This window comes from Oryza glaberrima, chromosome 7 (assembly GCF_000147395.1).
Source record: "Oryza glaberrima chromosome 7, OglaRS2, whole genome shotgun sequence".
NCBI lineage: Eukaryota > Viridiplantae > Streptophyta > Magnoliopsida > Poales > Poaceae > Oryza > Oryza glaberrima.
In genome coordinates this window covers 236491-263071 of record NC_068332.1, presented here as the reverse complement: position 1 = coordinate 263071, position 26581 = coordinate 236491, and the positions used below count along the sequence as shown (strand labels likewise).

The window sequence follows — 26581 nt, the reverse complement described above, 5'->3', positions numbered from 1 at the left end:
AAATTAACCACGCATATAATACTCCCTCCGTCTCAAAATACATAGCAATACAATATCAAAAAGACTAGAATATCCCTAAGCTATCAAATCTTAATACAATTACGTCCTCCCCTTCCCCAAAAAAAAATCCATGGTAGAGTTGATCTAGCCATCTGTCCACGTGCCACAACATATATACCCATTGATTCGGAACCATTAGATCATAAAACTGGAAATGGACGACCTAAATTTCTAGAGCAAACCAGCACACGAAAACTCTTATGCATGTCCACACTCCGAGCCTTATGCCATCGCTTTCGTGCCCTCATTCCTCCTCGCCCCTTTATGGTAATGGTGTTTCCAAAGTAAAGACATATCTTACTTGTTGAGACAACTTTATGTTATAGTTATTAAGAATTAACCCATTTTACCTCCAAATTTTCTTCTCAATCCATTAGATTGTATGCCTCTTTCTATTGCTTCCAAGTTGAGCTTGGTGGTTGCACCCACGAAGGAAAACATCTAACATATGCACCATATCCGACCAATTGATGACTTGCTCATTATCCTTCTGTGTATCTATGATACTAGGGATGGACTAAAGCGGGCTTAGGATTTTAAAATGTATTCATATCTATTTGAATTCTATTTATTTTCTTACATGTATTATTTCTATTTGCCCCTAAAATCCAATGTAATAGTTATGTAGTTGCTGTGCAAGTCCCGCTCCCCGTTGCGCATCCCAAATTCCTACATCTATCACTGGAGGACTTCACAATTAGATACGAGAGACCTCATAGGGATGGCGTACCTATAGGGTTTTGCTCCCATAGAGTTCAGCATGTTAGGATCTCTCCAACGAAGCTTAACCTCAAGCAATTTCCAATCTACCATGTGTGTTATCTCTAGTTGCTTCTTCGAAGTATAGGCAAGGTAATAATGACAAGGAGATTTCAATACCATACATTATATTACAATTCCATACATGGTACGACAAGTCTCGGAAAGGAACCCTCAGTTCATCAAGGATGGTGGTAACATGAGGTTGAAACTAAGCCAAAATGACAAAGAACTCGAATTTCTTCAAGTACTACAAATGGATATGTGGAGAAACCCACTCCTCAATGGGAACAACCTATCTCATATAACATTTGAGTAAGTGTGTTTTACCAGAATACCCTTATTTTCCCTCAACTCATAGGAGCGGAAATGCCTTTCTACCATCATCACTGATAGTCGATCTTGAAGCATGTTTTTGCTCTCTGTGCAATTTCATCTTGGGCTTGACTTCAATCCATCATCTTGGCAACATTGTGCTTGATCCTTCGCATGAGCATCGCCTTCCCTTGATATGTTTGGCCCCATGCATGTGAAATTTTACTTGCATAACGTAGAAAAACATCATCCTCTATCGAGCCTCAAATCCACATATGGCCAGATGATTTTAGTCTGTGGATGTGTCTGAGACAAAACACATGCTCATCACAGTTTTCGGTCGATTCGCTCCTACTCTCATCAAGAAACTACTCGGTAAATCAGCCAAGTACAAGAGATTCAGTTCTTTTTTTGGGAAAACTTGCCCATATTTCATTGGTTTTTATTGGTGTTTGAGTGGTATTCATGAAGGTCGATGAAACCACTTAGAAGCAGTATTAGATCAACGAAAGATTTTTGAAACCTTTCTATCCTCTATAGAAGACTACCTCATATAATCCTTGAATACAAAGAGTATCATTTTTGCCAAATACCATTATTTTCACTCAAACTCCGAGGACTGGAAACCCTTTTTATCGTCATCTCCAGTAGTTGATATCGCTGACATGTGTGCCTATCACCAGCAAGTTTAAGCTTGCATATTGTCTTTGTACAATGTCTTTTTCTGCTTGACAACCCTTCATCATGGCAACATGTTGTTTGATCCTTCACGTCAACATTGCTCTCCCCTTGATTTCTTTGGCCCCACACCTGTGAGACTTCACTTTCCCAACATATGAAAGTAGCATCCTATATATCGAGTTACAAATCCACATATGGCCAAATGCTCTTGGATGATTTTAGTCCGTAGTATTTGTTTGAAACATAACTGATGCTAGAGGATTGTCTCAAAGCTAGCTCACACATATTTCTCTTGGTTTTATGGTCGAGTGAATCTTTTTCATTTTTGAGCTATGGGCTTTATATGCCATAAATGCGATCCTACACTTAAAGTCTAGGTTGGGCCTTATTGGCAACTTCAACTTATGAGTTGGCCCTTAGGCTTTAAGTTTGAGCCCTGCCTTGGTCATGGTCCAACCAACATTGATACACTAATCCTAGAGCTGGGGCGCCCTTTAATCAGTTGGAGTTAGTGACATAGGAACCAAGGTCCCCATGGTCAGCGGCCCGGGGCGTGTTGGTGCTACGTCATCTCTTTCTCGAGCTACTGAAGATGGCACGTGACAATCACGGGTCAACACGTGGCCCTCCTTGAAGACAACGGAGAGTGGTATATCCGCGACAATTAATGTAGAGCCCCAAGCCCTTGGCCACAAAGGCCCATCTTGGGCACAATCCCCGTGCTACCCCTACAGGTCTCCATTGAGGTGGTAGGGCACATAGCCACAACTGTCCTGCTCCCAATGGTTGGATGGTGTAAGCTGTCTCGCCTTGGCACTCGATTGTCTTTCAATTTAAGGGCGACAAAACATATATCTACGCAAGCTAAGGCGTGCGACGTGAAGGACATGATGACATCTGCCACCCTTGTTGCCTATCATTTCAGCCACAGCTCACCCTAACAAGGTGGTGAGACGTAGGCGGTGTGGTTGAGTACCACGCCATTTGCCTGGGCCCACCAGTTTTTACTAGCATTTACCAAACACTAATAGATGAGCCTCACGACTAGGGCAACACGATAAACCTATTCCAGTGAGCCTGCGTGGATCTCGGGTGGCGGTGTGTGGCGAGCGCTCACCATACCCAGACACGGGATGGCCCCACGGGGACCCACCCGAGCTCAGAGGAGCAAGCAAGATGGATAATTGCTAACAAGACTTTCCATACCTAATGCCTATACACTTGACACCTCTTTTGTAGTTCGGTCATGTGGTGTTCCCTAGTGTATTATAAGGGGAGAGCTAGGACCATGGAGAGGGGGGACCGAGAAAAAAAAACTCGGAGAGAAAGACTCTGTGAAGTTCCCATGGTCAGCCACCCTTTGTGAAGTTCTTAGGAAATATGAAAGAGAGGAGGAGGAACACAACTAGTCTGAATACTTTAGGCGAGTGCTTAACCAAGGTGTAGGAGCCATGATCTAGGGAACCTTTATAACATCTTAATTTCCACTAGGAGAGAAATCAAAGACATATTAGGAGTAAGGTGTTATACTCCTAGGTGGCCCAAACCTGTATATACCCTAGCTCTCATCCGCTTCCACATTTTTACTACCCAAACTCAAAGAGGGGTCCCATCGGATCCCCGTTATCTACATATGTGCGCTAACAGTTGGGTACCCTAAAGTGTCATCCACCACACTGTAATGCTTGGAAAGGTAAAATAGTACAAAATATAGTCTCATAGGAAATTTTCCAAAAGGTTGGAGCTTTTGCTAAGTTTCCTCCAAAATTTCTATATGATTATCTATTCCATAGGGATTTCAAAGAATAGAAAAGGATTCAATCATTTGTTTCAAAGGCCTTCATAGGAAATTTTCCTATAGGATTGAAATCCTTCAAAATTCCTATTTTTTCCTACAAATGAAAAGCACCCTAAATACATAGATTTAAATTATGGATCATATTTTCCTTATTTTTCATTTGAGACCATAAGGGTATTTTGACTACAGATCTAAACTCCCAAGGAACATTCATGGGGACCCATAGCATATACAACTTTACTCCTATCATTTGTGCAAGAAGAAAATTATGTATATGCTGTTGAAGGAAAAACTATACATAATATGAGTATACTTGCATATATCTAGATCTAGTTACAAAGAGTGTGTGTAATAGGCTAAAGGTGAAGATTTTTTTATGTGTTGCTGTAATACACAATTGGTACAGATCTAGTTAAATGAAAGTATAATATATCATTCTATGGCATGCAGAGATGAATACTAGTATGCTAGCAAGATGCAAAATCATGGTGTAAAGATACAAAGGACTTTCACCACAAGGAAACCAAATATGCGAGAAAATAAAAGAAAACAACCATGAAAGAGAGGTGATAAGAAAAATTCTCTAGAAGCATAATACCAATCTTTCCCTAAGGTTAAACTTGAAGATGATTACCTTGAATGATTTCACTAGCTGTTGTCAAGCCAAGAAAACCTCCTGCAGCAAGAACAGAAAAGAGAGATGGAGATTTTTTTTTCTCAAGAGGAGGGTGCGTGCTTAGATCTAAAGCCAGATAGTTTTGGTTGCTGAATAAATTATAAATGTAATGATACATACTTTATACCCAGCTGTAATTTATGCATGTTCTATGGCTTTTTCTGATAAAGAAAAACAGATTTGACTACGATCAAATGATGCTAATAACACACCATTAAAGAGGTACTAGCAAAGGAAGCAATCAATGTAGTGCATCTATTAATGACATCCAACTATACTGATGGGGTGGATTGCATGACATCTTTGAGATATTTGCTGCATATATCTATCATTTAATTTCAAGATTTGGAATTAATTGTACAGATCACCTCTGAATCAATATGTGCTCCTAGCCATCCAATTTATTTATAGTAAAAATAACTCCGCTGATATTTGATTACATATAAAAGGAAAAAAAGGAAAAAGAGTACGAGTAAATGGCCCTAGCATAATTGGGCTGGGCTGACTGCATAACCCAATAATCCTACCTTAGCATATAAAATCCCTTTTTAGGGTTGAGCCAACTCTTTCCTTCTTTGCCCTAGCATAATTGGGCCAAGCTGATTGCATAACCCAATAATCCTACCTTAGCATATAAAATCCCTTTTTAGGGTTGAGCCAACTCCTTCCTTCTTTGCGGCTGCTCCTGCTCTCTTCTCCCCCTTTTCTGAGCACGGTGGTTGTGGCGGCGTAACGCAATGCAGCACGACCCTAGCTCACCGGCACCAATGGATCCTCAGCAGCCGAAACCCGTCAGCTATCTATGCACAGGTGAGAGCCCCCCCGTCTCTCTCTCTCTCTCTCTCTCTCTCTCTCTCTCTCTCTCTATCTATCTATCTCTCTCTCTCGTCCTCCAACAATTTTAGACAAACTTTGATGAGTGATGTTTTTCAATTTGCTGTTGCGATTTTGGCGAGTTGCCAAGGAAGGAACAATAGGCATCATCACGCAAGATTCCTTTTTCTAAGCGCTCATGTTGTGGATTTCATGACCCTCTAACTAGTTTTTTTGGTTCTTATGGATGTAAGTAGATCCCACATATACAAGATGATTGGATGATTGTATTCCATATATATTTAGGCTCCAGATTCAAACCGCACTACAACCGAGGATGATGGATAACCTATTTCTTCTAAAAGTGTTGATTTTTGATATATTCTATCCCCTCATGATGAAATGATGTTTTGTTTTACTCTAGGTTAGTTCAGTTCTGACTTGTTAGATTTTAAATTAATCCCTAATACGAAGTGTATATGTATTTGTTTTAGATTGTGGAACTGAGACCTTACTCAAACCGACTGATGTTGTCCAGTGCCATGAATGTGGCTGTCGCATCCTCTGCAAGAAGCGAACCCGCCAAGGTACGATAACTCTATATACCAATCCTTAACTTGTTCCTTTTTGCTTTCCATATTTATTTGTAGCACATTTTTGTTATTTGGTCATTGTTTGTGTTATCATTGGCTAGCTTCTCGTCACTTGGAGTATAAGTGTAATGGAGTAGTACGTGAGATTAGGTTGCCTTTTGCAACACATACAACTATATAATGTCCTTATAGCATGTGCCTGTTGAAATTTGATTGCGGCCATCAAATTAATTGATCTTGGATTGATAACCGGGCCAAGAGTTGTGACTATGATCGATCACAATGATTTATATATCACAACTATTTCATATTTGCATGAGGTGCTCTACAAGAGGAAGGAATTTGGAAAGCTCAATATGTTGTAAGTGTGCAAACCATGACAACCAAACTCAAATTACATGGAAAGCAATGAAATAACATATATTTGCTAATCACATTGAGATATATATCCCACGTTGGTCTACAAACACGACGATAAGTTTGAGATCGATATCAAACCATCCTAGGATGAGTTGGTCTATTATTGTAATAAAAGTGTGGAATTAACCCTTATGGTCATCTGTTGTGAATGTACGTACAAAGGTTTTATGTCATTGTTTAATGAAACTTGAGCTTGATCCATTTCCTCTTTTTTGGTGTAAAAATTATAGCATACGCATGTTTCTCCCAAACAAAAGCAAGGCATTACTAGTACTATTTTGTACTTTGTTCTTAACTTGGTCATAATGATTAGACTAATTAAGTTAAACTGAGCATTGGCACGGCATTTCTTTATGGTTCAATAAGCACAATAGCGAATCACATATTTGATTAAAAACTGAATACTGAGGCTTTGTTTATGTCTTGTTCAGTTTGATCTGAACATGTATACAATTTTGTCTCTTCTTTGTTCTAACGCATTTATCATTTCCCTAGTATGTTGCCATGTGCAATCTTTCATTTTAATTTGCTTCTTCTTTGGCAGTTGTTCAGTATGAAGCGCGCTGAAGATGAGGGAATGGACACATTTGCTAGCTATTACCATGCTCTCAAGCGAAGAAATGATTATTGAGTGTCCTTACCAAAATGAACATATATATAGCAAATGTGTTGAGCAATACTCAGAATGTCGTATCTTTTCATTGAACTTTGGCCGGAAGTGGTAATACCCAAACTAAAAAAATTAATGTAATGCATTGTTGTGTTGGACATTTTGAGATATGGAAATAATTAAGTTGTGTGGATTTGTATGGTTGCTCCTGATTTGATTTTGCAGGTATTGTTGTTGACCACAGGGCAACAAGTTAAATATATATGGTCCCTGATTGCAAGGTAATGCAGTGATGTACGTGTTACAGAGAGTTGAATGCAGGTGTTTTGTAGTCTGTTCTTTCCTATGGTCTGAATTATTTGTGTAGTATTCACACTGCCCAGAGAGATCTGATCACTGAAACTTCACTAATCAACGACTTTGAACAAGAGCATATATATATTGAGCATCTCAGCAATAGTTAGCTAGCATTGTATCAGTACATAGATAATCTATATAGAGACAGTGTTTACAATTTCGGATTTGAAATTTTGAAATTCCGTGCTTTATCGGTCGTAGGTCCCAGTATTCTTCAGGTCAAAATTTATTTGTACTTCTTTACCTGGCGAAAAATGTTCAAATTAATTTAGCAAAATTTCTTCAAATACTGAAGATCTTAGTCGAAATTTTCCCAAGTATTTCTAAAATTTCGGAATTCGATCTAGTCCCTCCTAGGTTTGTGCATTCTGAAATAGCGAACCTCTGAGCACGTATTAATTAATTAAGTGATGAAAAATACAGGCGACATGAGGATCAACACTGAATCATGCTGAAAGAATGACAATATATAGCTCGATTTATTCCGTCGAGAGAGTACAAGTGTACAACAAATAAATGTACGTAAACTAATAATTTAATCAAAAGGAAAAGGAAAAGAAGAAGCGAAAAGCCTGCAAATTTCTCAACAGCTTAGCTAGCAGTGGCATGCATACATGATTAAGGGAAGGGATTAATTAAGCAGAGCCCAAAAAATAATTAAATGGAGCCTATAGTCTCAGTCTCACATGGCGAGGAAGGCCAATGCCATCCCTGCGGCGAGCGTGGCGGCGACGTTGATGGCGATGGTTGACGCAGCAGACGCGGACGACGGCGCCGGAGATCCGGTGGGAGAGGTGACAGCGGGCATCTCCTCGGTGGGTGATGAGACGGCGGGAGGCATCGCCGGGGCGGCGGCGGGGGCGGCGCCCTTCTTGTGCCTGGGCTTGGTGGCGGTGGCGGCGGCGACGGTGACCTCGAGCTTCATGCCGGCGGCGCAGTGGCCGGGCACGCCGCAGATGAAGTAGTGCTTGCCCGGGGCGTCGAGCTTGACGGTGGTGCTGCCGCCGGTGTAGGAGGCGAGGGCGTTGGCGGGTGAGCAGGCGTCGTAGCTGGCCTTGGGGACCTCCACCACGTCGTGCGAGGAGGGATAGGTGAACACTGCACGCATGGTACGTATGTTCATGGTCAATTGAGAGGTTGCTTCTTCATCCATGCCATGGCCATGGCCCATGGATGGAATGAGAGAGTTGAGATCGATCGAGGTGCTTACGGATGGAGTCGCCTTGGGAGAACTTTTGGGAGACGGACCAGGCATTGTAGTTGCCGGTGGTGTCCCAGGCGCCATTGCCTCCCACCGGATGCACCGCCGCCGCCGCGACCTGCGCCAGAGCTGCCACGGCGACCACGGCCAACAAGGCCGCCTGCTGCTTCTTCGTCACCATTAATCTGCTTATTGCCATATGCAGATATCGATCGATCGATCGATGTATCAGCTGTCACTCTAGTGCTACTGCTATACACGACCGAGATCGATCGATCGAGGATGATTAATTAGTAGCTATATAGACTCTTTGTAGTTGCTGACACTTACTGTGTGGGCTGTGCAGGACTGCAGGCAGCTAGCTAGCTCTTATATATAGCGATCGATCAACAAGTTAAATTAACTAAATTAGAGATATATACGCTGCATGCACCGACAGATGATGCACGAAGACTTCAAATTTGCGGTTATGTGGGAGTTGGTGGGCATACATACGCGGCATACATTGACCAGAAATTCTAATGTTAATTACCTGCTTGCTGAATTGCATAAACAACACACCACACCACACTAATACTATAATCATGCATGCATGCATCATCTGCCGCCCGGCTTCCATTTCTTCCTTCCTTCCTTAAAGGAAGGCAGGCAGCCAATGATCAATCCATGTGCATGCTTTAACATGATATATATAATATGCCGCCTATATCATACCAATTACACCAAATTAAACCATTAAAATATAATCCCCTTAACAACAATATAAAAGTACATACTAATAACAATATTCACACACATATTTATATATTTACATCTTGATAGTTCACTACTCCACCAGCCGTTTGGTTCTGACATAACATACTATATCTATATGTCTACGTGTTAACTTCAAACCGAACCCAACGCGCTAACAGAGACCAAACTAAGAGTAATAAAAAACATATCAGCGTGTTCTTTTGTTTACATGTTCCCACGTAACTTATTTTGTCAGCTATAGTTAGTTCATGTCTTCCACAATCTACGCTGAAAATTAATTAATTATATAATTGTCCTAATTACTGTGTTAGCCTGTATACATGCGTCGTTCTAACATTCCCATAGGCTTAAACAGGTCCCAATCCTAAAGTTATGAAATTTTAGATGAAAATGGGGCTCCAAACAGTCCCCTATAATCAATGCCCAAAATTTAGAATTCTCATATCTTTTTTTCGCTCTCCATAACTCGGGAGCACGCAGCGACTTACAACTTCAAATTGGTGGATTGCGCGAAGGGGAGGGGGAGGCGTCAATCGTGCAAGGGGGTAGGGGGACCAACCGTACCAAGGAGAATTGGAGATGACTTTACTTTTTATTTTAGGGGGTTAATTTTAGGTAATCTATTGGAGATAAGATTTTTCTTAAATCCATATTAGAGATTCTTAAAAGGATATTTTGTATTTAGAATTTGAGAGTACTGTTGATGATGCTCTTAACAAGCTTAAATTGTAGACGTCTTACGTTGTCGTAGTTGTCAATCAGGTCATAGTTGTTGTTTGTGGATACCCTTCTAATTCAAACAAAAGACTAAATTAACGGTGCAAAAATGACCAATTAATACATTCACTTGTACTTCAACAGAGGAGTCGATTGAACTTATATATACAAAGTGAGATGCAATATTCCCATTTTCAGAATAGCTTAGCTATCGTGCAACTTGTTAATGACTACTGCAAGTGTAGAGTTAGGTCGTTGATTATAATTAAGCACCCAATTAATAGCACGAATTACGAGCCTTGCATTCGTTGGCATCATAACAATAAGAGATTGATCATGCATGTGAGTGGGGGCGCTACTGCATTGGCATGTCAACTCTGTGAGATGCATGGTTGCTACTAGTAGTTAGAGCAGGTACAATAGCATACTATTAACCAGCTATAAACATATTTTAATGAGGTAAATGATGAGAGAGAAAAGCAGCAGACTACAGATCTATAGCCAGCTGCAGCACGGACTCCAAGACACAATGTATGTATGACATGTGGGACAATATATTAATAGTATAGTAAGCAACTATTGTATAAATTGTCTATAGATGAATTGGAGCTATTAGTGGGCTATACTATTAAACTTGCTCTTAGAGCTTCATTGGCTTTTGTGGGGTAGGAAGATTCCTCTCCAAACTACAGATAATTAACAATTGAGTTGTTAAGACAGACAGACAGACAGGCAGCAGGCAAGGCAACTGCCTGGCAGCCTGGGTGATGATGCATGGACAAATGCAGTGAGAAACTTGTGCTCCAGATACATCCATACACACATATAAGCCTGCAAAAACTTTAAAGTTATTCTAAAATATCAAATTAATCTATTTTTTAAGTTTATAATAATTAAAATTTAATTAATCACACGTTATTACCATCTTGTTTTACGTGAAACATTTAATCTGTATTTTATCTTCATCTTTAGAAGATTCAAATACCACCTTAGTAGATACTGCCAATGAAGCATATACATGGTTAATTTTTATTTTGAAGTGCATGTGGGTCACACTCTCCTGTGTGGCTGCCTAATTTGCCTTGGTTTGAAAACTTTCAGTTGCAAACCCATTAATTTGGAGTTGAAGCTGGACCTGCAATTTTCTGAAGTTGGAACTTACTAAACAAGATTTTTTTTTACTTTGTCATCAATAAATTAAAGGAGGGAGGTACATTTTTAAATTAAATGGTGGTTTAAGTTGCTTGATCGATCACCCCTGCAGATAGCTAAATAACGGAGATTCAGGCAATTACATGATATTGGCAAACAAATAATTATGCATCCAACAATACATATATGCATGCATGCACAGTATATCCTATCCTTTTGTATTCATGGAGTTTAGTTTGTAGAATTACTGAACATGCAAACGCTGCTGAAAGAGCACATGACTTCGAATAATCCGGTTGAGTGAGCTGGCACTAGCAGTATATATTATGATTAATTTATTGTTGGAAAGGTGAGGTCTCTCATCTGCTAGCTCAACCGCAGAGAGGGATTTGGTCAAAGTTGTGTACGCTAGCTTCCTAGCCCATTCTATTTATAAATTAATTCGTGGCGTCGTGCGTGGCCCAACCCAACTCGCGCAACAAAGCCAACAGGAATAAGTTCACTTCGTGACCCTCAAAAGTGATCGAAATCTAATCCGTGACCCTAAACCACAAAACCGGATATCTCGACCCCCAAACTCTTAAAACCGGTATAATTTGACTCCCTTGACGGTTTTGGAGGACGGTTTTGCTGATGTGGCACCTACGTGGTGGTATTGACCGAGTCTTCTTTACACGTGGCGTTGACGTGGCGCTTAAGTGGCATTAGAATTAAAAAAATAATTCATCTATCTTTCACACAAAGGATGACATGCGGGACCCACTAACATGGGGCCCACATGTCATTCTCTCTCCTCCCCTTCTTCCTCCTATCTCTCTCCCTTCTCTCATTCTCTCCCCCAGCCTTTCTCTTCACCACGGAGCGGCAGTGGGGACGGCGGCGGCGTCCGGCGGTCGGGAGTAGCGGCGGTGCCGTGAGGGAGCTCGTCCCCCAGTGAGGGCGCTGTGCCGGTGGAGGTGAGGACAGGCTCCGTCCTCCCGGCGGCGCCGTGAATGGCAGAGGGAGCTGACGACGACGCCGTGGGTCGAGCGGCGTGGACGGGCCGCGCCGGCTGTCGGACGAGCTCGTGTTTGTGTCCCCGCGATCGACTTCTACTCACATCGAGCAAAGCTAGTGCTACATCTTGCCGGAGCAACAGGAGCAGAACAACCAAGAAGCAGAATACAATTTCGCCTGCTATGACGAGCATGCAGCATCAGCAACAGTAGCTCTACTTCCATGGAGATCTCACATCGTGGCAAGAACCCTTGGAGACGTCGTCGTCGTCGTTGCAGCAGTTTCTTAATCAGGAGCAGCAGCTGCCGGATGGCCTCCTCGACGGCTTCGACGTGGTGGAGATGCAAAATTCGCAAATCAATCTCCATAGCAGCTCATTATCTAAAAAAATCTCCATAGCAGCTGGCCTCGTGGGTACGCCGTCTCCTTTGCTGCCGCCTCCTCCTCCTCTGTATCCATTTGCGCCGGCTCCAGCCCGAAGCGCCGCCACCACTCCAGCCCCCGCTCGTTGCCACCGCCGCCGCCACTGCTCCGGCCCGGCGGCACCCAACCTCCTGCCGCCGCCTCTTGCAAAAGTCTGAAAGGGAGAGAGAGAGAAAGAAAGAGAGAGGGAGGAAGAAGAAAGAGGGAGAAGATGACACGTGGACTCCACATATCAGTGGACGAGCCGCCGCCGATCTAGGTGCTCCCCGCGGGATTAGACTCCAGTAGCGACAGATCCGGTGTCATGATGCAGGGCATCACGATCTTGTCGCCGGGCGACGCTGCTGGCGGGCGGTGGGTGCGGCGACCATCGACGACGACGGGCGAGAGCTGGCTCCCTTTCCAGCCCACAGCCGTCGCCGCCGCCGGTTCCCGCCCGCCACTGCTGGCCCCATCCAACGCTCACAGCTCGCCGAAGGGAAGGGAAAGAGAGAGGGGAGGGGGATGATTCATGTGGGCCCCACATGTCAGTGGGTCCCACCCATATTTTGGGTGAATGATAAATGGGTCCCACACACATTTTTTATTTCTAATGCCATCTAAGCGCCACGTCAACGCCACGTGGAAAGAAGACCAGATCAATACTGCCATGTAGGCGCCACGTCAGTGAAACCGCCCTCCAAAACCGCCGAGGGAGTCAAATTAAACTGGTTTTAAGAGTTGAGGGATCGAGATATCCGGTTTTGTGGTTTAGGGTCACGGATTAGATTTTAATGACTTTTGAGGGTCACCAAGTGAACTTATTCCAAGCCAACAACCAAAAGTTTTGGCCCAGGCCCAAACAGATGCTATTCTCCCAGAAAAACCCAATACATACTTCAATTTGCACAAGCCCACTTTCCACATTTAATTAGGATAAATTGCTTGGGCCGACACATACATCAGATCAAGGGGCATTTCCATTACCATATTTTCAAATCCAATTATGTTTTTACTTTTACTTTTTAAAACTTTTTTAGTTTCGTGTTTATTTTTTCAGCTCAAGCTTGTTGTGCTACCCCTTCCATCCACATGGCTCCGGAGGTGCCGCCGCCGTCTCTCATCGTCCATATTGGGGTGAAAACGGCGTGGATTCGGACACATAGTGTTCATAACATATCCTAAACCATATTATTAAACGGATGCGGTATAACATACTGAAAATTAGCTATGTTCTAATTATGCATCATGCCGGTTCTTATGTTCTTATGAACCTTCTAAACCTAGGAAAATATAATTAGAGAGACCTCCAAAAATTAACTCGCATAAAATCCCTCTCTGGTATTTAATTTCTTTTATGTCTTTCCTTTAAAAATATATTTGGTTAAATTAAGGTGTTTCTCGATTTGGTTTTAATTTAAAACATTATTTTGACAAAATTCCTTTTATTCAAATTTAGTTTGAAAACCCTTTTTATTTTTGTGAATTGTGGTCCAAGGAAAATCCTTTAAACCAAATCCTTGCAATTCCAATGTTATTGGAATTATTTGTTAACCCATCCTTTGATTCTCGATCCAAATATCTAAATCCTTTCTTTTAATTTAGCCACCAATTTAATTCTTGTGGCTTGATTTTCTTCTCGGCACAAGAAATATTATTATTGCAAATATTCTGAATAATTGCTCTTGTGCTAAGAAAATAGATTATATCTTTGTCATCCAAATTTCCTATTAGCCTCAAACAATTCTTTGAAACCCATGCCATATATTTTGAGGCTAAAACCCTACTTACCCTTCTCCAATTATCTTCTTCCCACCTTCCTATTTACACATTCAATTTTATTCATATATCCCTTACCCTTTCATTTGAGTGCATCAAATAAATTCCATTATATGCTACCTCTAAAATATTGCACTCAAATAATTAGGAAATCTCTCTTTGGAAATTATCTCCAAAATAAATTCATTTCAAAAGTTAGCCACCCAAATTCCTTCCAAATATTAATTTGGATTCAAACTTCCTTCTTCAAATATCTTCCAAAATTCAAAAAATAACTTCTATTTGCTTTTGGGCCAAAATTCCGTTTTCTTCTTCTCTCGGCCCATCTCCCCCTTGGCCCAGGACGACCCCGCCAACCCTTCCAGCTGAGCCGCCCCTCTCCTCCCTGTGGGCGCCGTTGTCGTGCACCGTGATTTGCGCCGCCGCGGACGTCGTGCCGTACCTTACTCTGCCGCCGCCAACGTCCTTCCGTCGCCGCTAAGAAATCAAGTCGACGTCAGCCGCACGTCACTTTGTGTCACGAACCAACACAATCACACCAAATCTCTCACACAAGTGCCACCAATATGTTGCAAATCCACTCAAGAATACAAGTGCTCAGGGATACAATCAAGAGAATAGAATCAGGGATCGGGAAGAGCAATATAGAAAAGGCAGAAGCATGAGATTGGAATTAGAGAAATAGAATCAGAGGAGGTAGAGTTGGAGGAGGAAGAGAGCCATGGCAAAGCCACAAGTTGAATATCTGTTCATCGATACCCCCAAGAACTACAGTGTGGCTTGGTTTTATACTCCTCCTTGCTATTTGGTTGGGCCTAGAGCCAGCCTAGCCCATGTACATGACACTTCACTGACATCAAACACGAGGCGAACCGACATCGATGCCCAATCAAAGGACGAGACCGGCGCCGTCATCCTTCTCCTCACGCCACCGTCGCCATGCCTTCCTCGTCCTCCTCCGATGAACCGACTTCCCGACTCCTATAAATAGCCGGTGAAGCCCTCTCTTTTCCCCACATCATCCGAGCTCTACGAGCTCTCTCTTCTCTCTCCACCATGACCGGCCACCACTAAGTCCCGGCCGATCTCCTCCCCTACAGCTCCACTTCTCGAATCCTTGCACCACTAGTCTCTCTTCACTCCGGCGAATCCATTTTGTCCATTTCCCCCTTCTCTCTCCCTCCAAACTAAGCCACCACCATTACCACCTTAGCCAGCCGAAGGTGAGCTCGTGTTGCCGCCGTTCCGGCCAACTCACCGTTCCTCTTTTCCAGCCACCACCCTCCCCGGGTACGCGTTGCTCGGGAACACGTTCCGCCACCGACGTCGCCGTCCCCCATCCACTGGAGCACCGGCATCCCTCTCTCCCTCTCCTCTCGTTTACTCGGCTGAAAAAGAAGAAGAAGGAAGAGACGGGAGGAAGAAGAAGAGAAAGAAAAAGAAAAGAAAACAAACACTGACAGGTGGGCCCCTGCACAGTAACTCTTCCTATTTCCCTATTTAATTCAAATCCAATTCTTTAGAAGCCCATATCTCCTAAACCGTAGATCCAATTCCAGTGAAACTTGGACCTAAATTCTTCTAAATTCAAAATCTACATTTTGATACCAAATTTGCTATTTTAAGATTTTATTTGAATTTCCTTAATTTATTCAAATTCCATTTGAATAAATATTTGATTTAATCTTATATTTGAATTTCCAATTTAAACTTAGATTTGCCCTTCAAATATTTCCTTCTTACCCAAAAATACCCTTTAGCCACTAAAAAGCTGCCGGTCGGAACTTTACGCCTTTCATGGGACGTTTGTGTGGTCTATGGACCTCAACATCGAACCGTTGGTTGTAAAGCCCGGCAAAAAACAAACCTAAGGTCGAAGTGCTGCTCCTGGCAACCTACGCCTCGTTGCGTACAACAGTCGGAGCTTCATTATTTCCTCGACCTCCACAGTACACCACACAGTTAGCTCTCGAGCTCTGTGTGATCCTAGCCGCTCCGCCGCAACTCACGGTTGTCGGAGTAACACTTCCGCCCCACTGAACCTGTATAAACCTCCAATCCCTCTAGCCAATATGCTATCTATCGATACCGGCTAGAGAAAATACCAAACCTAGTCATTATGCTCTAGCATCGACTAGCACACAACCAAATACTAGGTAACACCTTGCTAGTTAAAACCCAACCGTCATCCAAATACCCCACCTACCAATATCGCCTATCCACTATACTCAGCCACCTACTCTCCTAGAACCTATACAGAGCCTAGCCGATATGCTTCCCTACTCCGCAGACGGCTTAAATATAACCAAACCCTAGGTATTATACTACCTAAGCCTACCACCAACCAATGCTAGCCACATACTCACTGAACTAGTTAAATCCCTTATTCTCCAAGCAACCAAGGCCTGCACATGAAATATAAGCGACATTAGTTGCTTAATCCCCTCTAGCCTCCAACCCTTTAGAACTTACACATGAAATATTAGCCCAATAATCCCTATACCCTATAAAGGAAATATTTACACCCTAAACCTAGCCCTTCTCGCCATTTTATTGTTTTTCTTGTTATTTAATGACTTTTATTGAATTTGGTTCTTCGTCTTCGTTAGTAGAGTCTATTATCTTTTGGATGGCAACCTGTGGTATTTCGAGGATCGGATAATCAGGTTGCCTATCTCGGATTTATTTGCGTTGGAGCAAGGCAAGTTATTATTCCTCTCCTTTGAGCATAAATACCCTATATTCTATATCTCTGATACCTCATGCATTAGTCATACATGATTTCAAATGCATAACCTGAACATAGCAAACCAGATATGCTAGCTTTTGTTTAGCCCTGCCTAGTTAGACTGCGTAAAATATAATGAACTTAGATTGGGACAGTACGGTAGAAATGGTTGATTTTCGGGTAGCTAGTACTGTTCCAACCGACATAAGACTGCCAAGTACATGTGAAGAACATACGAGTACGACCGCAATTCTCGTATGGGCATAGACCTAGCTGATTAAGTTATCTAGCAAAAGTGGTACCTCTGTATAGTGGTTCTTCTTAAGTCCTCGCGTAGGAGGCAAATTTATGCCGCGAAGGGCAATTGTGATATTTACCGAGGCGCAGGTAAATATATGAGATGAATTGTGCACAAATTGTTTGTAAACCCTGATTGTGATGACATGGTGTCATACAATCAGTTCTCTCTAAAGACCTCGGGAACGCCAGAACTCCTCTCGCTGCTGATAACGTTACGTTCAGAGCGCATGGGGACTAGAGTTCATGGAACAGGTACCACTGATGTTAGTAACCGAAAAGCTTTGCCATGACAAGGCTAATGTGTTTGGCACGTCATGGATTGCGGGTAAAGCGTACATCTACTGCAGTATGTATATCCTCAAAACTATTCGAATAGCCGTGCTCGCGGTTATCGGGCATTGGGACTCACTATGGCATCTTGGATAGAAATCTAATTCGGAATTTTATTAAATACTGCTGCATTTAAAACATTACAGGTTTTCTACTTCTACATTCTCTGCTTTCTGTAAGTAAGCCTAGCTTTACACAGATATTATCATTTCATACATTCATTGTTGATTAAATATAATAGCTTGCTGAGTACGTTGTACTCACTCTTGCTTCAACCCCCTTTTTCAGAGTCCATTTGGAATTCTTGCCGAAGCCGGGAGTTCAATCATATAAGTTAGTTTCATTTCAACCTAGTTCTCAAGTATAGATTAGTTAGATGGTTTAAGTCTATAATAAAACATTAGTGTTTAAATACTTCTATAGCCTCTGTTGGACTAGTTAGCCACAATCTTGTAAATTCCCCTATTATTTTATGTAATAATATCTCCTTTAGAGTCTTGTCCAAATGTATGCAATGAAGATCCAGATTGTTGAACCTGTATCAATCTACTGATCCAGGGCTTGATACAGTCTAAACATGTCGGTTTCCGAATCATTAGTTTTGGGATCCGACATGCGGATAGTATGCGGATGCAGAGCGGATTATTTCAGATGTTGGAAATGGTGCGGAATCAGTGCAGGCCCGCAGGTTTGGAAACGGATTAAATTTGTCGAATGTTATGCATGTATGCAACCAATACACCATTGAGTTAGCATTGTAAGGGACAACAATGCAATAATCAATGAACGACCCATCATAATAGTTATGTAATTAAGTGCTAAATAACATGAATACAAAATATCCATAAATATAAAAACACAGCTAAGCAAGTATGAGCTAGATGGTAAAAGCCTCGGACTAAAGAATCTAGGTTAATTGATGAATTAGGCCATTAGATAAGCCAGCACATGTTACATGCAACAGATAGAGTGGTTACATGGGTTGACAATCTCGGATTATTCAGCAAATGACCTATCAGATAATCCTGCATAAATTTTGAATAATCTGCATCCGCTGGATTTTAGAAATACCATATCCACATCAGAATTCACATCGTACTATTCGCATCCATATTTATCGGATTTTTAAAAACCCATACCATATCCTTATTTTGGACGAATTTGGAGCGGATCCGTTTTCACCCCCTACGTCCATCTGTGTATACCGCTTACCACTAATCCTGCTCATAGCCATCCGTTTAAGCTTGATAAACCTTGCCACCCAGACACCAACAACCTCGAATCCTAGGTGATTGGGGCCACCGCCGTTGTTGGAGCAGGAGAAGATCATTAAGCATGGATCTAGGAGCAGATGGGGGTGTTAAAAAATGTTAAAGTATATGGTAGTTAGAGTCATATTAGGATATGATTGATTTGTGTGGATTTCTTCCATATTTGTAATCCTTCCTTATTTCCTCCCCATGTACTATTATATATTTTGCCCCCCTGAGGCTCAATACAATTATCCTACGTTATGCAATATTTCCGTCCCCCTATACTATCCAACATGGTATCAGAGCGAGCGACCTAGAGCCGCCGCTCACGCTTCCGCCGCCGCCGTCCCCGGGAGGGCTCCGATCTCCTGGGGGTGGCCAACTTTTTTTTCTCTTTGCATTGTCAAGTCGTCATCCTGAGAGATCGATCTCTCAGGCATTTGCGTCGTCATCAAGCAGCAACAGCGTCTCCGGTCATCGTCGATCTTGCCGTCACCCCTTCTTCCGCCATCGGCCTTGGGACCGTCTCCATCGCCAATCTGTGTTGCGTCACCGGAGGGATTGATTTGTGTGGATTCCTTCCATATCTCCTCCCCATATACTCCTATATATATTGGCTCCCTAAGACTCAATACAATTATCCTACGTTACGCAATATTTCCCTCTCTCTATACTATCCAACAAAAAAAAGGCAAGAAATTAAATCCCCCTCAATTTTCCGTCGATGACAGTTAGCAAATCCGTAAATAATTTGTTTTTGAGAGTGTGCAAATTAAAGAACAGCTTAGCAACATATAGTATTCCAGCAAACCAATTACCAGCAAACGTGGAACCAATTAATGTGTTACAAAATGTCTTTGACTTTGAAAAGTAGAGCCGCAAACTGAGAAAAATAAAATAAAATCCGGCAAGAGATAAGAGAGAGAGAGAGCCACAAATAACTGATCGATTGTCGTGGAGCCTGAACGCGTACAATGGCCGGCACGTACGTACGTCAATTGATTGATTGGTTAAAGAAGAATGAAGCAATCAATCGATATGATGGAGATGATCAGTCGACGTAGATGCCGCAGGTGGGTCTGATTTGGCCGTCGGTGCCGGTGAGGACGCCGACCCTGCCCATGTTGATCATGGAGACGGCGAAGTCGGCGAAGAAGGTGTCGAGGTTGGTGTCGTTGGTCATGAGGCGGACGTAGGCGCCGGTGAGGCTGTCGTCGATGAGGCCGGCGTCGGAGCCGAGCAGCGCCTGGTGCGCCGCCACCGACTTGTAGTAGCCGTTGTCGAACTTCACCGGCGTGAGAGCGTCCAAGGGCTCCACGCTGGCCACGTTCCCCGGCTTGCACACCGCCGCCAGCTGCTTGGCGAACGCCGGGTCCAGCGACGGGTCCTGGTCGCCGTCGCCGGTGAAGTTGTACAGCCGCTTGGAGAAGGAGGTGCAGTGCGCCACGCCGATGGTGTGAGCGGCTGCATGCGTATATATATTCAGTTTAATGATCGATCGATCGATCAGTGTTTGATTGGGCAAATACTACACGTAGGTACTTACCGGAGAGGACGACCATGTCCTTCATGGTGAGGTTCTTGACGGCGAAGTATTGGGTCATGACGGTGACATTGCCGTCGGACGGCGGCAGGTTGGTGAGCGCCTCCGCCATGTTGGAGACGTTGCCGTCGCGCCGTCCGGTCTCCACCTCGTACTCGGGGCCATCGCTCTGGATCATACATATATATATATCGATGCAGCAAGGTAGGTTAGCTAATACGCATTATGCATGCATTGACGATATGTAGAGGAGGCCGGCGTGCGTGCGTGCGTACGAAGTAGACGGCGTCTCGCGCGGCCATGGCCATGATGTCGGCGCAGGAGACGACGAGCGGGCAGGTGGCCTCGACCTTGGCCTTGACGGCCTCGATGGCCTCGTAGCCACGCACGGTGAGGTTTGGGTCGGCGTCCTTCTCGGCGGTGGCGTTGTGGGAGTTGAGCATCAGGGAGGCGTCGCAGCCGCGGACGAAGCAGTCGTGGAAGTGCAGCCGGAGGAGCCCGGCTCGGAGCGTCGTGTCGTTGGAGAAGATCCCCTTCAGCTCGCTCCGCACCACCTCCTCCACCCCAGGGCACGACGTGTTGTAGAACCCGTACTGCAGCTGCGCCCTCGCCTCTCCGGCCGCCATCCCCGCCACCACCACCACCACCACCGCCGTCCACCTGCACAAACTCCTACTCATCATCCCTGCCATTGCTAGCTGCTGCCTGCTGCCTTGATCGATCGATCCGCTTAATTTCCTTCCTTCTTCTTGTTTGTACGTAACGTACTTGGTGGTGATCGTCCACGATTATGGATGTACTCCTATTTATAATAAATGTTATACACACCAGCTAGCTTTAGCGTGTTTAAGGATCGAAATGATTCAATTAAATGTTTGATAATGGGTATTTAATTAATTAACAGCCAAATAATGTGAGATCAATGGAATTGGGAAGCTATACTTGATTATTCCTCGGGGGCGGTTGACTTTGATAATCGATATATGGAGAATATATACTTCATGGTTGCCATGACATGAACTAGCTAACACCACACCGCCGAAACAAACATGCAAGCCATTATGCATGTGCACAACTAACTCTGGCTCTTCCAATTATTTTACTCTCTTCTCCGCCGTGTGGTGCAGCTAGCTAGCTAGCACAAAGCTTATCTAATTCTAAGCTAGCTAGAGATTAATTACACAGTTAATAACTACACATAAGCAGGCATGGAACCCAATATTAAATTAATATCTGCCAAAGAAAATACTAGTACTCTCCACTAGCTAGCTGTAGGGATGAAAACGGAGCGGATAGTTTCCGTTCGCTCCGGAGAAAAACGGATACGGATACCTTTCGGATCGGATATTTCTCGGATAGTTCGGATACGGATACGAATACGGATATTTTCTCCCGGATACGGATACGGATATGGTATCGGGGTTTCCGTCGGATACGGATAGTAATTCGGATATCCGGTGAATAGTGCTATTCGGATATCCGCAGAAGCCATGAGACATACCTCATTTCTTTATAACTCTATAACCTTCAAGATACTTTTTTAGATTTTAATAGTAGTTTATCTCTTAACACTAGTCCACACTCTTAATATTATTTAAATTTTTAAAAAATATTTATAAATTATACTATATTTTATATAAAAGGAGCTAATTATATATGTTGATATTTGTTTCTATTAGAAGTTGAGTTGGTTTTCGTGTTCCGAGAAAAATTTGTTTCCGTATTTGTGTCCGATCATATTCGATTCTTATTCGTATTTGAGATAATCCGTATTTGTTTCCGTATTCGAGCTATCCGTATTCGTTTCCGTATCCGGTAAAAAATATGAAAACGAATATGGTATGAGCATTATCCGTCCGTATCCGATCTGTTTTCATCCCTAGCTAGCTGCTCTCTTTGGCTGATAATATTTATTGTTTTAGATATGAGTGAGGTTAAACTTTATAATTTTTTTATTATGAATCATTTTTTAAATATTTGTCTTTTCGAATATGGTGATTACATGTATAGATTAGTCTTTAAAATTCCTTTAATAAAATAATATATTTATTAACATTTTTATACATGTTAGAATGGAAAATAATGGTCAAAGTTGTTTTTTTTGGAAACCGTGTCCTTATTCAAAACGTTAAGTATTATCAACCGGGAGTACTTTATTTATGCTGTTGAATCGGTAATCTGGAGTAATGTGTAGTGGTTTCCAACATGCTGGATCATATCCTGGATTTCGTGCTATATCCTTGCTCAGGCATTCTCGGTCAGAACAGCTGGCCTGTTGTGCCACATGTGTTGGCAAAGATTATTCTTAACCGATTAATGCGGAATACAATAACAAATTGATGAAAATCTGGTTTTTTCAGCGTCCTACAACGGTTCAGACGCAACGATGTTCTTCAACATCATCGTTTTTACAATATTGATTGATCCGTGGACATTTATTTTGGTCTATATATCTATGGAGTACATAGAAAGTTTATTGTATATACACGTATGCCTGTCAATACAGAAATAATACATTTTGGGTTTATAACTGTTCTAGCTAGTGGTCACGCGTTAATCTCTTCAATATAATGCAAAGATTATTCACTCAAGAAAAGCTACCAGGTGAAGCTAACCAGATCATTGATCGTTTGTGGTGTGTTAATTTAATTAGCATATGTACTGTAGTCAACGGTTCATGGCCAAGGGAGAGTGCAGAGAAAACAGAGGATACGCATGTCAGGATGAGGAAAATTAATCTGTCGTGCTTAATTAGCAGCTCTTGCATGCTCTGTATCCTCTTAACACTGGCACGGATGGTAGGATTAGCTCATTATATTGAGCATGTTAGTCAGCTGGTGCTGAGTACTTGTGATATCTTTAAATTTGACCTTTTACAAGTTGAAACGGAAATTACAAATATATATGATTTTCAATAGTACACGTATTATACTAGTTAGATTTTACTTTACCTTTGTTTTAACTAGTATAGATTGAATTTAAACTAGCATGACTGTGAAATGATGTGCCACATGAGTCCAATCGATTATTCACAACAAATCACGATTCATTTGGCCCTTGATTGACGTCCGTCCGGCCACAGTTACAACAATCGGAGATTTCATCTCCCAAGATACAAATTTGTCCCTTTGGAAATTAAGTAAACAAACAAGGGTTATAACCCTGCACACATGACAAATTAAAAGAAAATCAAGGAAAAATCTTTGGTTTTTGTAAAACAAATCCAGAAATGACGACGAAACGACGTACGAACAATCAGTACAACAGTTTGTCCAATTTGCACGCACGCATGCATGTAAAATGTGTGAGATCGATCGATGGATCGATCAGAAGAGCAGCATGAGGACCCCCGCGAGGAGGAAGAGAAGCGAGCCGGCGAGCGAGGTGGCGAGCATGGAGGCGGCGGCGGAGGACGGCGGCGACGGCGGGTTGACAGCAGAGCACTTGTGCCTGATCTCGCCGTGGGAGTGGGTGAGCACGCCGATCTTGCTCATGTTGACGAAGGAGACGATGAAGTCGGCGAAGAACTCGTCGGAGGAGGTGGCGTTGGCCTGGCGGAGGACGTAGGCCTTGGTGTCGGCGTTGAGGAGAAGCGCGGCGTCGGTGGCGAGGAGGCCCCGCTGCGCGGCCACCTGCTTGTAGTAGTCGGTGTCGAAGGTGGTCGGGGTTGGGGGGTCGAGGTCGACGAGGGTGTCCACGTCGCCGACCTTGCACTGCCCGCGGAGCGCCGTCGTGTAGTTGGCGTCCAGCGTGGGGCCGCCGTTGGAGGAGGAGTTGCTGTAGAGGCGGGTGGAGAAGGCGGAGCAGTGGGCCTTGCCGATCGTGTGCGCACCTGCAAATGCCCAACCCAACCCCAAATGTCATGATGGGCCTAATTTACATACTAGTCTCAATGGGTCAGATTCATGCTATGAGGTGGACAGGCAGGTCCTATTCATGCTGCGTGAGGTGGAGGTTGGGATTTTGGGAAATGGCCCAATAGAAAGCCTACCATGTGCATAACGAATAAAGTTCATTTCACCTCTCTCAGCTATGGTGTCCAAGTTTCTTTTTCATCTCTCAACCGCAAAACCATGTGTCCATGTCTGGAGGATCCCCAACTTCTAAAACCAGTGCAAACTGAATACCTTGAAATTATTAAGAGCGCGTGTCACCTCCGTGCCTCTTTCGAACTAAAATGCTACCTTGTGCCACATCACCTAAAAGATCAGGCCAACGTGCCATATAAAGTGCCACGGTTGCCAAAACTGTTCACTATTCTATTCAGTGATTTATTTTTGCACTAGTTTTAAAAGTTGAGAGATGACATATATCTAGTTTTGTGATTGAGGGGTGGGATTGAAACTTGACTCGCAATTGAGCTGACATAAAAATAGACTTCTTATTTAGATTGCACTCTTATTGAGTCCAACCCACTAAATCTCCGGCTTAATTTAGATACTGAAGCACTTTGTAGAGAAGCCAAAAGAAAACTCCCTAGAGTATATACTCCCTTAGCCCCAAGAAAAACTAACTTCTAAGAATTATATATATATATATATATATATATATATATATATATATATATACATACATATACATATATATATATATATATATATATTTATTTATTTAGAACAGAGGGTGTATGATTCTCCTTCTGTTTCTAAACATAAGAAATTCTTTAAGTTATTTAGCAAAGATTAAGATAAGAGAAACATTATATATTTGTCACTTTGTTGGTTAAATTTTAAATTACTTGGATTCCCTTCTAAACACCTGATTGGTTAAAAATGCTGGGATTCTCATAATCAATGTCTCCAAAATGCTTATATTGTGTATAAATTTAAGTCCTAAGAATACTTATATTTAGAAATTGAGATAAATAGGATCGACCACTAGCTTCTCTCCTTCACAGTCCCACTTTTACCATGCATACAACGACATGACCTCATACACAACGTATGTACAACAGGTTGATGACAACTATATATATAAAAGGGGACTTTCTTTACCTTTTCAAACTTTTACTCTCTCATTTTCCACGTGCTCGCTTCCAAAACTACTAAACGCCGTGTTTTTTTAAAAAAAGTTATATTGAAAAGTTATTATAAAAATCATATTAATATATTTTTAAGTTTTTTAATACTTAATTAATCATGCACTAATGAGGTACTTTGTTTTCGGTGCAAGAGAGGGGAGGGGGAAAGGTCCCCAACTCGATCAAATTAAACGAACACAACCTTGCTTCTCATTAGATAAGGCCCCGTTCGATCTCCAGTTTTGGAGATGAATTTTTATGGCACGCAAAACGAGAAATATTATTAGCATATGATTAACTAAGTATTAACTGTTATAAATTTAAAAATAGATTTATTTATTTATTTTAAACAACTTCTATATAGAAACTTTTTAAAATAACACACCATTAAAAATCGTGCTAACGGAAAACGAGAAAGCTGAAGAATAGAACAGCGCCTTAGTGTAAATTAAATATACACTACATCTGATAGGACTAAATTACGGAGCGTACATATGTATAGAGTGTGTGCGTATGTACCTGAGAGGACGGCAAGATCCTTGGCGGTGAAGTTGAACTTGGCGAAGATGGTGAGGAGGTCGTTGACGGTGGCGCCGGGGGCAGGAGAGTTGGCGGCCACATCGGCGGCGTTAGAGCTGTTGCCATCTCTCCGACCTGTCGGAAGTGGGATGTACGGCCCTTTCGTCTGTTGAGGCATGGCATATATATTTGCATTAGTTACTGCTGGTTCATGATGATGTACAAGAACTCGATCCTAATGATTAGTTAGTTACCAGGCGCACGACGTCGCGGGCGGCGAGGGCGAGGGTGTCGGCGCAGGAGACGATGCCGGGGCAGGCGGCGTCGAGCTTGGCCTTGATGGCGTCCACCACCTCGTACCCTTTCACTCCCTTGTTCAGCGGCGAGTCCTTCTCCGCCTTGTTCCCCGGCGTCGAGTCCAGCAGGATGGACCCCTCGCAGCCGCCCACGAAGCAGTCCACGGAGAAGAGCCTCAGCACCGGCCCGGCGAGCTCCGGCGACTTGGCGAGGATGCTGGTCATCTCCTTGTACACGATGTCCTCCGCGTTCGGGCACGTCGTGTTGTACGCCCCCACGAACACGTGCGCCGACGACGTCGTCACCATGCCCAGCACCACCACCACCACCATCACCACTGCTGCAGCTCGCAATTCATGATCCGCCGCCATTGTTTGCTAGCTAGCTAGCTATCTGCTGCTGCTGCGGGGCGGACTGGATCGATGGATAGATGTGTACGTGTGATGCAAGGATGGAGACTTCTGCAGGTCCAGTATAAATAGTCCACCCATCCAACGACTAATGGT

The 26581-nt window shown here is 42.9% G+C and overlaps 3 protein-coding genes across 3 annotated transcripts; all 3 read right to left on the bottom strand.

The window, feature by feature from the left end:
- Positions 1-7519: 7519 nt before the first annotated feature.
- On the bottom strand, positions 7520-8644 carry LOC127780409 (blue copper protein-like). Its single transcript, XM_052307319.1, has 2 exons — positions 8293-8644; positions 7520-8180 (listed from the first exon to the last, which is right to left on the bottom strand). Exons 1-2 carry the CDS (start codon positions 8480-8482, stop codon positions 7765-7767), a joined length of 606 nt encoding a protein of 201 aa, XP_052163279.1. The 5' UTR covers positions 8483-8644; the 3' UTR covers positions 7520-7764.
- Positions 8645-19479: 10835 nt separating this feature from the next.
- LOC127780396 (peroxidase 3-like) lies at positions 19480-20991 on the bottom strand. The gene is made up of 3 exons (XM_052307305.1): positions 20515-20991; positions 20243-20408; positions 19480-20160 (listed from the first exon to the last, which is right to left on the bottom strand). Exons 1-3 carry the CDS (start codon positions 20929-20931, stop codon positions 19748-19750), a joined length of 996 nt encoding a protein of 331 aa, XP_052163265.1. The 5' UTR covers positions 20932-20991; the 3' UTR covers positions 19480-19747.
- Positions 20992-23232: 2241 nt separating this feature from the next.
- On the bottom strand, positions 23233-26532 carry LOC127778855 (peroxidase 1-like). The gene is made up of 3 exons (XM_052305496.1): positions 26033-26532; positions 25779-25944; positions 23233-24071 (listed from the first exon to the last, which is right to left on the bottom strand). The coding sequence occupies exons 1-3, from the start codon at positions 26444-26446 to the stop codon at positions 23566-23568; spliced, it is 1086 nt and encodes a 361-aa protein (XP_052161456.1). The 5' UTR covers positions 26447-26532; the 3' UTR covers positions 23233-23565.
- Positions 26533-26581: the final 49 nt, after the last annotated feature.